Here is a 16,619-nt window from a genome sequence, read left to right on the forward strand (position 1 = left end):
ACTGTAGCTCAACTAACCAGCATTTAGTTATCAAACCATCACTATTCACTGAAAAAGTAACTATTGTACTGCTGAAACCTTCAAAATTGTTCAACAAGTCCCTTTAATTCAAAAGGGTACTGTAGCTACGGTTAGGAGGAATGTCATAGTAAGGGTGATCTTATAGCGTGATGTTAGCATGTAACGGAAACTTTAATTATTGTATCTGCTTATAGGGAAATGGTACATGATTTAACATTTTTGTTATCAGAAATAGTATTAACATTTTATTTTTATTTTATTACCAATACATGTCAAACTTGGATATAAAAGATTTTCAGATATTGTCTCTAAATTCTCCAACTGGCTATTACTCCCCAAGTGTATACACAATTTCTCTGGATTTGCTCTGCCTCGATCACTTTGCTAGGAAGTTATCCACTAGAAGCATTGAATAGAGAACTGTGAGAATGGAAAAGAATGATAATACTTGATATATTGGCCTTTATATTTATCAAAGAGGAGCAGTGGCAGTATTATAGTAAGATATTGCTCTTTATCACATATGGCCAATGATCAATTTCCAACGGTGTGATCTTGGACCATTCCCATCTCTGCATGGCTCAATGTACTCACTAATAATTGCCAAATAATAAATGACATTGTTCATTTTTTTCCTTTTTACCCTTAGTCCCCTGCCATGCATGTCCTCCCAAAGTTGGCTGTCCAAATGCCTCTGAAGTACAATCTTAAAAAAGTTTGGAATTGAAAGGCTTTACATAAACTAAGTTGTTTCCCCGCCCCCATATATATTTACTGAATATATTTTCTCTTGGCAGCGGTGTCATTGACAATTCTGGAGGAAAGATCCTTGTACGGAAAGTTGCAGCGCAGTCTGGTTACAGGGGGAGTTACTCTAATGGGATTCGATCTTTGTCCCTGCCACGTTGGAAAGAATCTTTCGTTGTTGCAGGTAAAGCGATGTTTTGGGGGTTAAAGCCCCATAAATTAAGCTTTGAGCCTCTAACTAGTTTCATCTGCATTTGTTCCATATTATTGTAATAATTCTTAAACATATTTCTATATTTAATTTAATTTGGAGTTGTAACGCTCGGCCTGCCCACAAGCCAGACGAGACCCCGGGACTGAGGTGGAAAGGGTAAAACCACACACCTAGCAGCAAACGGGGGGCACAGCCGGAGTGTGGTAGTAGCGTAGGTGGTCCGGATAAACAGAATGAAAATGATACCGTACTTGACAGCTCCGGCGTAGAAGGGTTAAATTCATATGCCAAGGGTTGTGGGTTGGAGAGGGCAGCGTAATCGATTGTCCGTAAGCCTGGGTCGTGGAGTGGAGAGAGCAGCGTAGTGGTTGGTCCATGTGCCGTGTCCCAGGGTTGTAGAGGTCTGCAGCGTAGAAGTCCAAAGCAAGGTCCAAAGGGTTCCAGAGAGCAGCGTAGTAGAGTCCAAAGCAAAGGTCAAATCCAGGGAGGTCAGCAAAGTTTCCAGGGACAGGAGCAGCACTGAAAAGACAAGAGAGGCCAGGCAAGAGCAGACAGCACCAAGGTACAGAAGCTATGCAGAGCAAAGAAAAAATGGAGAAGAGGGATTATATAGGGGGCTGGGACCAATCAGAGAAAGGGGAGTGACGGAGGAGCGGCCTGAAGAGGAACCTAATAGGAGAGCAGAGTGAGGAAGTTTGAAACCAATGGGAGTGAGGGCAGGAACAGAGGAGTGAGCTAGATAAGGCCCAGATAGAGGGGAATTGCTGGAGGCAAAGGGAGTGGCCAGAGTAAGGGGAGGAATGGAGGGACGGACAAGGGAAGGGACAGAAAGGGAAGGAGGATCTGGGAGGCAAGGCAGATGGGGAAGGGGCATGCAGGGCATGCGTGTGACGTCCGAGGAGGCGGAGCATGGGGAAGGCGCACCGGAGGATCCAGGAGCAGAGAGAAGAAGGGGAGGAGCAGAGGGACGGACAGGGGAAGCGGGGAGGTGGAGCTGACGGGACCCGAACGGCGACATGCAAGGAGCGTGCACCTTGTCAGCAGAGGCGGAGCCAGGCGCCCGGCGCCAACCAATGGCAGCTTGGGTGCGCACGCACCCGTAGGACTGACGAGCGTGGGCAGGAGATGCAGGGAAAGCAGCCAAGAGCGGGGACTGTTGCCGGGGAGCCTGAATGGCCCGAGAAAAAAGTAAGGATGCGCTGAACGCGGGTATACCCACAGCGCGGATCCTTACAGGAGTGCTGTGTACTATTCACATTACTCCGTGTTCTTTTTTAAAGGTTACCTATGGGTACCTTCGGTCTTATTCTATGTAGTCCAATGCATCCGTTTGGCCAATTTGCGGCAGGAAATCCCCATTTATGTCAATCGTGGCCAAAAACGGCTCAAATGGCTGCTTTGGGAATATAGAATGACTCGCTTAAAAGCGTCACATACATAAGTCATTTTTTTTTGTGCTAATTTTGAGACCATCTTCATCTTAAAACAATTGTTATATTGCTCTTTACAGTGCAGTTGGGGTGAGCAGATGTGATTAATGGTGGTAGGGAAGAGGTCCCAATATGTGTTGGGTCTCTACGGAAAATAATAGTATAGGAAAACCAGTTGCTACAGGTTCCGGTATCCCCTACTTAGAAAATCGACAATGTCTTATAAATAAAGATATTATTCTTTTCTGTTATCAGAGGGAGGATGACAGTACATTTGGCATCTACCCTGGACGTGTTTGTGTAGCCCCCTGCGTGATCTAATAAATGCACTCACACGCCCCCTGGTAGGTTCCACTCCAGTGTGTTATAGACATGTGACTGGTGATGGACATAATAGCCAATGACAGAGGCTGTGGAAGAGTTGGGATTATGAGGGAGTGGAGCCTTTAAGAGGGGCGATCATAACAGATGAGATCAGATCTGCACAAGCCTGAATGCTTTCAAGCTCGATCGAGAGTTGCCAGAGTGATAGCAGTACACTGTGGCGAGAGGACATGCGGAGCCACGTCGGGAAGCTGCAGAGGGGACGTCAGAGGGGAATGCCGTCAGAGGGGACCCTCAACGAGTGCCGTCAGAGGGGACCGTCAACGGCTGAAATTAAAGAGGTACTGAAGCACCTTTGTGACGTACTGTATAGGCCTGCAAAACGTTAGTGCACTAAGAGCTTCCACAGTGTTCCAGCACCATCAAAAAAGACATTATATTGGGTGGCTCACTCAACTAACACTGATACACACCTGCGCAGTGTTACTTTTATTGTGTTATTATATATGTATGCTTAGTGTAGTGATCCTATGCTGAGGATCACGGGGTTCTGGAGAGTGAATAGTGATTGTATAAAAGCAGTTGTACCATACACAGACACACACACAGTGTACTTATTTCTCGCTGTCTACCCGTAGGCCAGATATGGTATATTAAGTATTCAAAAAGGACTCAGGACCCCACCTCAGCACCAGGTATCAATCTGGGGCCTATAAATAAGAGGGTTTACATAAGTACTTGAGCTCTAAGACACGGGAGGTGGGCGCCTGAGTCCTTATTGATATTTAATGGGCCATACGTGGCGGGAAAAATACATACACGGTATACGGGTGATAGAACACGATTACCATATCCCTAATAACTCGGGCAATCTGTGATCCTCAGCAGAGAATCACTACATACAGTATACAATTATAACACAATACCCAATAACACTGCACGGGTGTAACTGTTGCAGGACTGTACTTAGAAAAGGGTGCTTCGGTACTGCTGCGCTGTGTTGCTGTTGAGGGTCCCTCCAACGGTGCTCGAACTCTCGATCACGCCCTGCCTATAACCCACAGCTCATGCTGCCACATGCACTTGTGCACAGTCTACAATCCTCAACCGAACCTGATAGCACTCAAGTCCGCGCAGCTCTTATCTAATTGTGGCCGCCCTCTTTTTAAAGGCTCCTCTCCCTCTTAGTCCCACCTCTTCCACAGCCATTACCATTGGCTACTATCATGGGCATTAATAGTCACATGTCCATGGCACATTGGAGATGAACCTGTCAGGGGCAGTGCGAGTGTTTGGATCTCATCACACAGGGGGTTACATCTGTAACAGGGAACATCTCCCAATTACTTTATTGAGTCCCGGACTGTAGGTGTGCCTTTTACGGGTCGTTTACTCCCAGCTATTGACCCTGTGTAGCATTCAAAAGGAAATCCAATAACCTGTAAACAAGTAATAAAAATCAGCCTTGCATAGCTGTGTATAAATTACTTCAGGAGTACTGTAATTACTCCTGAAGTAATTTCAACACAGCTGTGCAGGGTTGATTTTAAAAAAAACATTAGTTTGATTGCTTATTAAATATTGATTTGTAATTATTAAATCAAATTTTACATATATTATTATACTTTTTTTTTCTTATACAGAAGGCAAAGGGAAAAGAGGCGTGACATACCCTTCATTTCTTGAATATGTTATTGTCAAAAATGTGACTGTTAAAACAGGTATGTTTTTCTTCAAGATCAAAAATGAATGTAATCTTCATATTGCTGGTTTATTGCTTGCAGGTTGATTTCCCCTCAGCGTTAAAGTGAACCAATTGCAGTGACATGTTCAAGCAGTTAGATCTTGGTGACTGATGTCTTATTGAGAGATGACATCTACTGTATAAGGAGTATTTCAATTGGCTACACACTTGAGGGGTTGTTTCCTAAAGTCTCCTGGCTGCAAAGGAGGAGTTAAATGAGTGTAAAAGCAGTACACGAGATAACAAAAGAAATAGCACTTTTTTTTTAAAATACTGTAAGAAATAGCATACTGGTGCTCTATGCCAGGGGAATTCAAACTTTTGAAGCTGCACCACCCCTGCCTGGCCTCCCCCGGTCTCGCGCCCCCTCTCCTACCTGCCAGCTGAGTCAAATGACACTCCGGGTCATGTGACGCCACGTGACCAGCGGCGTCAAATGACACCACGTTGCCATGGAGACACGTCTGAATTCCGGTAAGTGTTACCGTTGCAGAGGCCTCATGCGATCCCCGGCATTTAATTTAAATGCCTTGGGGAGGAGCGCGGGACCTCTGCAACCACCCGCGCCCACCCCCCAGACAAATCTCCCGCCCCCAGTTTCTGCACCACTGCTCTATGCCCATGTCTATCACGTTGTTCCAAACCAGAAATACAGTAATCTTCAAAAGATATATAAGGAAGAGGCTCATACATTTGCTGATTGTTATTTATACAACGTTGCTGGAGCACAGCCCCTTTGTCAGAATCCATGCCCATAGTGAATTACACCAAATGTAAGGTAAGGAAAACTCATAGGGGACTATGTGCCACATGCACTAAGCTCTGCCTATTTAATATGCATAGAGTTAATCTCTGAAATAGCGTATAGATAGATTTGAACAGACATTAGGGTAACACATGTGCAAATTAAGATGCTAGTGACCTGTTAGCCTAACATTGCAGATCCACTCACCTCCGGTAATGCTAATGCATGAAATAACGATAGGAGAAATAGGTCACAGTCAGACCATGATCATCCTAACATTATTTCAAAGAACATTAGATAACTCTTATAAAAATACTGTTAGTCTAATATAGCCTTGGGTATGTGATGTACCTGCTCACAGGTGAATGTTTGCAGCACTTAGCATAGCCCAAGGCATAGTTTAATGATTTAATATAAAATATGTCATCATGTTGGTTGTTACGCTACTTCACCAGGTGTACAGTATATGCAGGGCCGGCCCGTCCATTAGGCGAACTTAGGCGGTCGCCTATGGTGCAAAGGTCCTAGGGGCGCATTAATAACAATAATACATTTTTCCTCTTATTATTTTTTATTTATTTATCTTTTTTTCTTCTTTTTTTCCTGGTATTTTGGCGCCCTATTATTTTTAGTGTGCATTGCGCTGGGATGTGGTCGCACCCCCTGTTGCCCGATAGCTACGCCACTGTTTTTTTTATTTTTGGGTCGCAAATTTTACATTTTGCCTAGGGCGCATGTAACCTTTGCGACGGCTCTGAGTATATGCCATGACCTAATAAGCTCTAGGTGTTCAATAGTTAACCTATTCTTAGCAGCATTGGCTAGCAAGCCATGCCCATACCATGTTAAATGGATCGAGACTAGCTAAGAAGGAATAAATATTTACATCGTATATTAATCATTAGTCCCCCTGCCTTAACATAATTAAAACTAATACATTGTATTGCAATGGCTTAAGGCAGTGGTGGGCAAAGTTTTACTTGCGCCCCCTCCCCTCCCCCCCTGCTTTCTTACCTCCTGCCTCGCGCCCCTCTCCTCCTTGGCTCCGGCGTCAAATGACGTCACGGGATCATGTGACATCGCTGAAGATCAGGTAAGAGAAGCTGCAGAGACCTCATGTGGTCCCCCCGGCACTTAATTTAAGTGCCTTGGGGGAGAGTGCGGGACCGCTGTAGCTGCCGCACCCCCTCTGGAAATTCTCTCCCCCCCCCTTGGGGGCGCGCCCCCCATTTTGTGCACCGCAGGCTTAAGGAACTGCTGTTATACACAAGCCATTAACCCCCACATAGATTAATCAACAAGCCAATAAATGATCTCCTCACTGCACTTATACACACATCCTATTGCCCACACTCCAAACAATCATGCATTAATCTCCAACTATAATGAATACGGACACCCCTCTAATAGATATGAAAACAACATGACAGCACATATATTATTAAGTATATCTAACATACAAATTAGAATATTAGCGTGTGCATAGGTATTACGTTGAGATGATGCACATACATTACACAGCTGGAATACATGTGTGCTAATTGGAGTGTACGTTAAACTTTTCCCAATGCGCATTGTATTGGTTATCACATCTCAGCACTATTAACATGCCCACTAATGCATTTATCACTACAATACTGGTTTAGGTGGTGGTCGCTATTTTTGCATATACTGTAATTAGAATTGTGGTTACACGTTAAACTCATGGAAAATAATGGCTGTTACCTATTTAGGTAAAGTCACAATATTTGCCCTGATTTAACGGAGCTTAGTGCATCTGGGCCTATGTATTATTTATTTATTTTATTCATAAAATGTTTTACCAGGAAGTAAGACATTGAAGTAAGACACGTTTTCAAGTATCTCCTGGGTATTAAGCATGGCAACCTGCTTTTTTGCCCAAAAATAGAAAGGTGAAGCAAAATAGTCCACTGACTGTGTTCACAGAATTAAGTTGATATGTATTAACCCAAATGTACAGTATATTGATGCAGCATGAATGTTTCATTTTATAGGTTTTAGAAAATGTATTTTCACAAGTCTCTTGGTCAGAAAGCGTATCACACAGCAGATGCTAATGCCAATTATGGACTATGGAGACATAGTGTATGGTTAAGCACCCCAAACCCAATTTAGCAAACTTGACATTCTCTACAATTCAATTTGTCGTTTTGTTCTCCAATGCAACTACAACACATCACTGCAAAATGCTCAAAGAACTAGATTGGTCATCACTTGAGTCTAGGCGCAAAGTTCACATTTCCTGTCTTGCCTTCAAATACTTTCTGGGCAAGCTACCCATCTATCTGAACAAGCTCCTCACCCCTTCCACATGCAGCACTTATCATCTGAGATCAGACTCCAAGAGACTGTTCATGGTCCCATGGCTCAACAAAGTATCCAGCCGCTCCTCCTTCTCTTACCGTGCACCCCAAAACTAGAACAACCTATCGGAGACTCTCACTGCCACCACCAGTTTAAATTCTTTCAAAACTAAGGCTGTCTCACATTTTAATCTGGTCTGTAACTGTTACATACGCCTATAATATATATTGGGGCCTATGCAGAGAGCAGCGAATTTTAAAAATGGCGAGTTTAATAAAAAGTAGCTTTTTTGGAGAGTTTTATTCTCCATATGCAGAAATGTGCGAATTCTGCTATGTTTAACATGAATGCGTGTGGCGAGTTTAAATTGGCGAGATGCGCGCTGCAGAAATGTGTTAAAAAAAATTTGCGTCTTTTTTTTTCCTTTGCTATGGCCGCGAGCGGCAGCTTCTTGCCAACTTTTCCTGGCGAGGCAAAAAGGAGACAATCGCGCCATTTTATTGGCGCGAACAGCTGCTAGATGCCGTTCGCGCCTCTCTGCATTAGGATATTTTTAAAACTGGCGAGATGGAGGTTCTCGCCAGCCGCGAGGCGAGTTTTAGAAATAGAAAAAAAAAATTGGCGCGTTTTTCGTAACTCGCCATTTTCTGCTGCTTTCTGCGCGATTTTCTCCAAAAAATGGCGAGTTTTGAAATAGCGCTGCTCTCTGCATAGGCCCCATTATCTTTAACTGTGCATGCAATGTCTTGTATATAATGTATACCCTGTTCATTTATGTAACTGTATTTGTAACCATGTATTATTTGTCTTAACTCTATGCCCAGGACATACTTGAAAACGAGAGGTAACTCTCAATGTATTACTTCCTAGTAAAACATTTTATAAATAAAAGTATGGCTACTACAAATATACATTTTTAGTGTAATATGTACTAACACGAATTAAAAAAAAACACATCATTCTCTTTTAATGTAACCCTTTGCATGCCAGAGGTGCCAAAGGGCCTCAGGGCCCCATACACCTCACGATCACGTGACCACTCCTCAGGAGTTCTCCTCTTTCCATTCCTCAGACAGCTACTGTGGAGCACTTAACAAAATCTCATAACGCAGCTACTGGATCATTGCTGGGCCAGTGGAGTGCCAGGCAGACGTGGTAGCTACGTCAAGAGGCACTCAAAGAGTTAAATTAATTAAAGAGTTAACAAATGATGCATCATGTGTATCAAGTCTTCATACGACACACATTCTATGAAGGTTTGCACTACTTTTTAACACTAAACTGTTGATGCACAATACAAATTATATATCATCTTGCTACATACCATAGGCCCCCCTATTGTTTTCAATGTGATTTGTTTTCTTTGATAAATCTAGTACTGTTATTTGCACGGGTTTTTGCTCCAAATTTGCAGCAGAGAGACTTTAGCAAATACACACCTTTGTGTGTTTGACAGGATTTGACTTCTCTTCGATAAGCAAAGTATACTCTTTTTTTCTCCTTCACCTTCTTCTGTTTGGTACTGTACCTTAAGAAGAATATCATGATGCTGTGTCAACACCGCACCAGGGATACAGATAAAAAACACTGTTTATTATAACATCATTTAACTCATGAAATCTTTGGTAAATCTCTGAGGAGAACTCTCGAAAGCTTGTCTTATATTATCAATTGTTAGTCCAAATAAAAAAAGTTATCACCTAATACTAAACTACTCATTTACTCTGCAAAATCATTGGGGGAAAAATTTGAATTTTCGACAAACTGCATTTGCATGTTTCTAATCCTGACAAAAAAATAACATTGAGGGAGTAAGGATGACGTAATGGTAACATGACTGTTTTTTGCATAGCCTTATTAAAAAATTGAGACCCTCCCAGAAAAATGCACTCATATTTTCAGCACCACTTGCATTATTTGAGATGCTCTCTGTAACCATGTTGATTTTTTTCTCTAGTGGATACAGTACAGAAAGTATTGCCACCTTCTACGGTGTCAACAACAACTCAATCCACCAGTACAACAACCACCGCCACAACTCCAGAACCTACAACCACCACCACAACTCCGGAGCCCACCACCACCACCACACCAAAGCCAACCACCACACCAAAGCCAACCACCGCCACAGCTACCACCACTACTGCGAAGCCAAAGCCCCCAGTGGTTCGGGCTAGAGATACAGGTCAGTATATTAGGCTGAGTCCCCGCTGGCGCTGAGCTCGCTATGCGCTTGGCGCTTAGCGCGCTTACCTCTGTGAATGGGAATCCTCCCGTTCACGCTCGCGCTGTCCGTGGGCGCTCATGCTCGTGCCCGCACACTCTCCCAAGTTTTGCGCTTGAGGAGACACTGCAGAGATACTTTCAGGCTCAGAGCGACCCTGCTCTGAGCAATGGGAAGAGGGCGCGTTCTAATGCCCTCTCACTACTGCAAACACAGATATGGGATTTCTAGCCGAGAGAAGTGGAGGGGGGGGAAACGGACTGCTGTGGTGTGTGGGGGGTGGGGGTGGGTGCAAAACGGACTGCTGTGGTGTGTGTGGGGGGGGGGGGGTGGATGCAAAACGGACTGCTGTGGTGTGTGTGTGAGGTGGTGTGTGTTTGCAAAACGGACTGCTGTGGTGTGTGTGGTTGCAGAATGGACTGCTATGGTGTGTGGGGGGGTGCAAAACGGACTGCTGAGGTGTGTGTGTGGGGGGGTACAAAACGGACTGCTGTGGTGTGGGGGAGGTGGGCAGGGGCAAAATGGACTGCTGTGGTGTGGGGGGGGGCAAAACAGACTGCTGTGGTGTGTGTGTGAGGTGGTGTGTGTTTGCAAAACGGACTGCTGTGGTGTGTGTGGTTGCAAAACGGACTGATGTGATGTGTGGGGGGGTGCAAAACGGACTGCTGAGGTGTGTGTGTGGGGGGGTACAAAACGGACTGCTGTGGTGTGGGGGAGGTGGGCAGGGGCAAAATGGACTGCTGTGGTGTGGGGGGGGGCAAAACAGACTGCTGTGGTGTGTGGGGGGTGGGGGCAAAACGGACTGCTGTGGTGTGTGGGGGGTGGGGGTGGGGCAAAACGGACTGCTGGGGTGGGGGAAAAATGGACTGCTGGGGTGGGTGGGGGCAAAACGGACAGCTGTGGTGTGTGGGCGGGTGGCAAAATGGACTGCTGTGGTATGTGGGGGGGTGGCAAAATAGATTACTGTGGTGTGGGGGGGGGGGTGGGGGGGGTCAAAACGGACTGCTGTGGTGTGTGGGGGGTGGTGGGGGCAAACGGACTACAACTTCTGCTGCTGGGGGGTGGTGGGGGCAAACAGACTACTACTACTGCTGCTAAGGGTGGTGGGGGCTAACAGACTACTACTACTGGGGGCAAACGGACTGCTGGGGTGGGGTGTGGGGCAAACGGACTGGTGTGGGGGGGGGAGAAGGGAGAGAGAGAGTGGGGAGATGGGGGAGAGAGAAAGAGAGAGAAGGGAGAGAGAGTGAGAAGGGAGAGAGAGAGAGGGGGGGAGAAGGGAGAGAGAGGGGGAGAAGGGAGAGAGAGGGGGGAGAAGGGTGAGAGAGGGGGGAGAAGAGAGAGGGGGAGAGAAGGGAGAGAGAGAGGGGGAGAAGGGAGAGAGAAAGAGGGGGGGAGAGAAGAAGGGAGGGAGGGAGAGAGAGAGAGGGCAGAAGGGAGAGAAAGGGGGAGAAGGGAGAGAGAGGGGGGAGAAGAGAGAGAGGGGGGAGAAGAGAGAGAGAGGGGGGAGAAGAGAGAGGAGGGAGAAGGGAGAGAGAGGGGTGAAGGGAGAGAGAGGGGGGAGAAGGGAGAGAGAGAAGAAGAAGTTAGGGAGAGAGAGAGAGGGCAGAAGGGAGAGAGGGGGGAGAAGGGAGAGAGGGGGGAGAAGAGAGAGAGGGGGGGAGAGAGAGAGGGGGAAGAGAGAGGGGGAGAAGGGAGAGAGAAAGAGAGAGAATGGAGAGAGTAAGAGAGGGGAAGAAGGGAGCGAGAGGGGGGGAAAAGAGAGAAGGGGGAGAAGGGAGAGAGAGAGGGGGGAGATGGGAGAGAGAAAGAGAGAGGGGGAGAAGTGAGAGAGAGAGGGGGGGGAGAAGGGAGAGAGGGGGGAGAAGGGGGAGAGAGAGAGAGAGAGAGGGGAAGGGTGAGAGGGGAGAGAAAGCAAGGGGCGGGGAGAGAAAGCAAGGGGGGAGAGAGGGGGCTGGGAGAGAGAGAGCAATGGAGGGGGGGGAGAGCAATGGGGGAAGATAGAGAGTGCAATGGCGGGGAGAGAGAGAGCATTGGGGAGAGAGAGAGAGCAATGGGGGGGAGAGAGAGCACGCGATGGGGGGAGAGAGAGCAATGGGGGAGAGAGATGAGGGAAGGGGGAGATATATATATATATATATATGTAACGGGTTTTCCCCCACCCACTCGCAGATAATACTGTGGAGGTGTAGGAACATACAAGGTTACTCAAGTGTGGGACATTACCTGTTGGCTCACAGGAGGGCTGAGCTTCCGCCACGGGGAACATGGGGTAATTATACTAGGGTGATCACTTACAGCCTCTTCTCGGTACATGCATGTTATACATCTCTGGGTGCAACGCCTCCACCTGGGAGGGATCCCAACGGAGTGGGAGGAGACCCTCACAGGAAACAACCACACAAAGCGAGCAAATATAAAACAGAACTGCCTTTACTGCATAGCATAACACATCAACATACCCATGACTCCTCTCTAGAGGAGCCACACATGGCGTCTCACAGGACGCTAACCACTATGCGCCACAGCGGACGCTAACCACTCTGCGCCACGGCGGGCGCTAACACCTCTAGGCGTCTCGGCGGACGCTAACCACCTCTAGGCGTCACGGCGGACGCTAACCTCCCACAGAGTGATCCCACCCCGTGTCCAGTAACCCCACCCAAATGTCTCGCACACCCAAAGTCAAATACCACTGTGCATGTGTATGTGTGACTATGCAGCCACTATGTCTGGTGATAGGCCTGGTTGGTGCACGTGAGTTGCAGGTTACCTGCCCGGGCTCCAGCCACGGGTACCGCGATATCACTGGAGATCCGCCCGATCCGACGTTGTCCTCCACACCGCGTTGGGTGAATTCCAGCGCGGATAATATCACCTTAGTCCCAGGGTCGTTGGTGGGGTTCTGAGCCCAGAACTCACCTCGCAGGGCCGCACGGATTCAGCACTGTGTCCCTGGCTAAGTAACCAATTAATGGGGCAGTGTCCCTATCTAGGGCCTGTCCCTAAGCTCCACAAGCTACTAGGTGGCTCAGGACCTAACTGGGACCTTGGGGGCTGCTGGCCTAATGCAGAGGGTCACTGACCCCTGCATCCACCTCTTACCCCTAGCTGGTCCGGATCTTGACTGCCTGCGTTGCTGCAAAACCCCGCGAAATGTATCTATCTCCCTTCTGGGGAGATCTGCAGCCCTATTGGCTCCCTGGAGTCATGTGGCTCTGCCCCTGTGTACCCTGGGGGCTGTCCTTCCCGCCTTGCGCATGCGCGAGCTGTTTGGGGGCCTCTCGCGCTAGCTGGCCTCCTGCGCATGCGCAACAGCGCCGAACATGACGGCGCCCTGCTTCCCGAGCCGCCGGTACCCTCGCAACGCGACCGCGGCCTTAGTAACGGCCCGATCGCGTCCCCGGCAACCGGCCCGCTGCGTGCCTTGCAACCGCTCCGCTCGCGTTCCCGGCAACCGGCCGCAACTCCCAGGTACATGCTGCTCGCGCTGGCAGAAGGGGGGGGGCAACTATACCACGGGGGACCTGGCTACATATATAACACAGAATAGATGCCGCAATCAAATCAGTTCTGAATGACCTGGTAATACATAAAACCAGACATCAGGGTAAAAATTACCCTCTGGCGGTGCTACTGACCCAAAGATAATGTAAGGACTAAAAAAGGAGAAAAAAGGAGAAAAAAGTGGAGCACTCAAAAATGTTATGAGAATAGAAAAATGGGCTTTATTAGCAATGCAAGATAAAAACACAAAAGACAAACTCATACACATACCACATGTAAGATAAGCTGCTGTAAAATAAAACTTAGAATAACTAAACACAAAAAAAAAAAACCCAAACATGGAAAAACCAAATAATAAGAGTCCTAATAGAACATAACAAAACTATGGGAATATTCTGGAGGCCAGGGTCATGTGTAAAATGATTAGCCCAGATAGTTTCAACTCGGCCCTCTTTTCAAAGCACAACATGTTCTGTATCTTTTCTTTACTTTATTTGGGGAAAGCAGCATAAAAGACAGGCACTTGTGAAGAGATGTGTGTGTTTAGATAATGTCTCTCTGTGGGTGCTATGTAGTTAAGGACAGGTGAAAAGGGTAATCCTGCCACTAGAGCAGTTACAGCAGGGTACTCACTCCGCCGGAGGTGATACTGGAAAAGGAAGTGAGGGGCAAGGGTCACCCTAAAAGTGAAGTGGGAATGCACTAACTGTCAGCAAGGACAGGGGAGGGGGGGGAATGGGAAAGCCCATTAACTGGAGGACTGGAGATGTTGCCAGAGCAACCAGGGGTGTGACAGACTGGAAGGAAAAAGGGCTACATAATGTATCCATTCCATCTGCACTGGGAGTAAAACTGTAAGGAAAGTAACCTCCAAATACAGCTAGCATTCAGAACTGCCAAGGGAAGGGGGCTTGAAACAGAGAAGGCAGACATGGGTATTTCTGTTCCATGACAGGGAAAGAAAATTCCCCTAGTAGTATAGTGAAGATCGGCAGATCCTAAGGTGAATAGGAACTCAAAATGATAAATGGAAATACCAAAACACAAAATAATCCCTCAAAAGCCTGTAAATAAAGCAGCTGTGAAAAAACACTGTATATGCTGCATGATGTGACACATGAAATAACAGGCAAAAAGGAATTAATACTAACTGGGGAAAATAAGTGTAACAAACAGCAGAATACCTGAATGGCTAAAGAAGGAGTAATGCATATAATACATATAGCCACAAAGGTAAAATAAAGGGGACCCTGTGAGGTGCTAAGATAAGTAAATGAGTCCTGATACTTAAAGATGCACTACACACATACAATCAGCAAGGTAGGGAGGAAGTCCACATATAGCACAATGTGCAGTCAGAGTAGACCCCCAGCATTCCAGGCAATAATCAGGTAGGCAAAGGTCAAAAACGGACTCCCCAGCAGCAATAAGCACTACAGATATGCAGTGAGCATAATGAAAGGGCAGTCCAGCAATACAGACCAGCGTCAGGACGTCCCTGCATCAAAAGGACGGTGAATAAAGATGCAAAGGAACAAACACTTCACACAGTCCACACGGGTCAGGGGGTAGTGGAGGTATGTCGTATATATATGAGAGAGAGATAAATAGAGAGAGATATACACAGAAACACAGAAAGCCCCTATACAGCCAATGACACACCCCCTCCCGTAATAGCCACGCCCCTCTCCTCCTCCCCCCCCCCCCCCACTCCTGCTCTAAAAATGTTGCAGGACAGCGATTGCTCATGTTTGGAGAGCTGGTGACATCACCGCTCTCCAAGCATGAGCGAGCTCAGCGGCAGCGTGTACTCAGCCTTAGAAGCAGGTTTATATTTATATAATTGAATCCAAAATACGGTTGTAAATATAAGCAACTCGGGCCATAGACCTTTAGGAAAGTGTTATGGTGTTTAAATAAATTGTCGCTTCAGAAGTATATGTATAAGTGCAATCACATTACATTTCATCTTTTTGGAGTGGGGATTTGGAACCATAAAGGACTAGGGAAACGAGATGTGGTGCACATATTTTATCGGCTGCATCCATTTGTAACTCTTTTACTTCCTTTCTTTCTCTGTTTTTACTGATGCAATAAATACAGACAGGTCTAAGCAGTTTTTAACCAAAACACCTGTGCCATATATACAGGCGGTCCTCGGTTATCCAACGGAATCCGTTCTGGAAGAAGCGTTGGATAGTGAAACCATTGGGTCCGTGGAGCTACGAAGCACAATTTTCTGCTCTGGGAACCCCCTATTCCTGCGATACTTAATGATAAAAATAGCACAACTGAGTCTCCTCCAGACGAAACAAAATGGCGGTTTAAATGTCCCAGGTCACGCAGGCCGATAGGAGGCTGCAACAGTTTCTTATTGGCCTGTTTAATGTGGGGGATATAAAAACTATGGAAGTACCGGCGCTACTTTTTCTGATAACCAGTATCTTGGGAACCATGGGGCCCCACAACCGAAAATAACGCGGTTCTGTTCCGGGGACCTTCTGCTTCCCATTCTGGTAAAGGGGAGAACTGAGTAAGGTGGGAGAGGGGGAGAGTGCTGCTTTAAGTACTGATTTGGATATAATCATTCTGGTAGCTCATTGCAGACATGGAAATATAAGTGCACGCAGTTTACCCTTGGGCCCAGCTAGCTTATTGCTCAAGTTATCATTTGCTGCTGGATATTAATGTTTAAATATTAAGGACGAAAGTAACAGAGAGAAATACGTATACTGTGCAGAACACATTTTCTGCTACTACTCTGTATAACAGGAGAATGGAACTACTGATAATTACTGGTATTCTCCGAATAATTAACATAATAAGAAATCTGAATAAATTAAGTCATTTCAAAATGTTAACCTACTGTATTCTGATTTTTAATTAGCTCTGATCAAAATGGGTCTCCAAACAGATTGGTTATGATAATGTCCCTGGTTGCAAGGGAAGGATAGCTGGTCCTTTTATTTTATTGACCAACAACATTGGATTACAAAGTAGCACTGGGAAAACCTGAGTGAAGAAAAAGTATTGATTTAAGTAGTGCAGGGCTGGCCAACTCCAGTACTCCAGGGCCACCAACCGGTCAGGTTTTAAGGATATCCCTGCTTCAGCACAGGTGGCTCAATCAGTGGCTCAGTCAACGAAAAAGGATTTTAGAAAAAAAAAAACCCCCATACTGTAGTTTTAGATATTAACATCTTTCCCTGCACCACCACTATATGAAATACATTTTGGATATGTTATCCATATCACTATTATAGAATTTGTACATACAGCATTACAAAAATAATGAAAATGAGAAACTTCAATATAGAATCAATTGCGTGTCTGGAACT

General features: G+C 46.3%; 1 protein-coding gene across 3 annotated transcripts in view; it reads left to right on the plus strand.

Annotated features, from left to right (window-relative positions):
- Nucleotides 1-16,619, plus strand: part of VIT (vitrin) — a 171,027-nt gene that overhangs the window by 109,393 nt on the left and 45,015 nt on the right. For all 3 annotated transcript variants that reach the window (XM_075596580.1, XM_075596581.1, XM_075596582.1), the window contains exons 5-7: nt 819-952; nt 4,380-4,457; nt 9,508-9,735. In XM_075596580.1, coding sequence (XP_075452695.1) covers nt 819-952; nt 4,380-4,457; nt 9,508-9,735 — 440 coding nt within the window. The remainder of the gene's footprint in view (nt 1-818; nt 953-4,379; nt 4,458-9,507; nt 9,736-16,619) is intronic.

This window comes from Ascaphus truei, chromosome 4 (assembly GCF_040206685.1).
Source record: "Ascaphus truei isolate aAscTru1 chromosome 4, aAscTru1.hap1, whole genome shotgun sequence".
NCBI classification, from domain to species: Eukaryota; Metazoa; Chordata; class Amphibia; order Anura; family Ascaphidae; genus Ascaphus; species Ascaphus truei.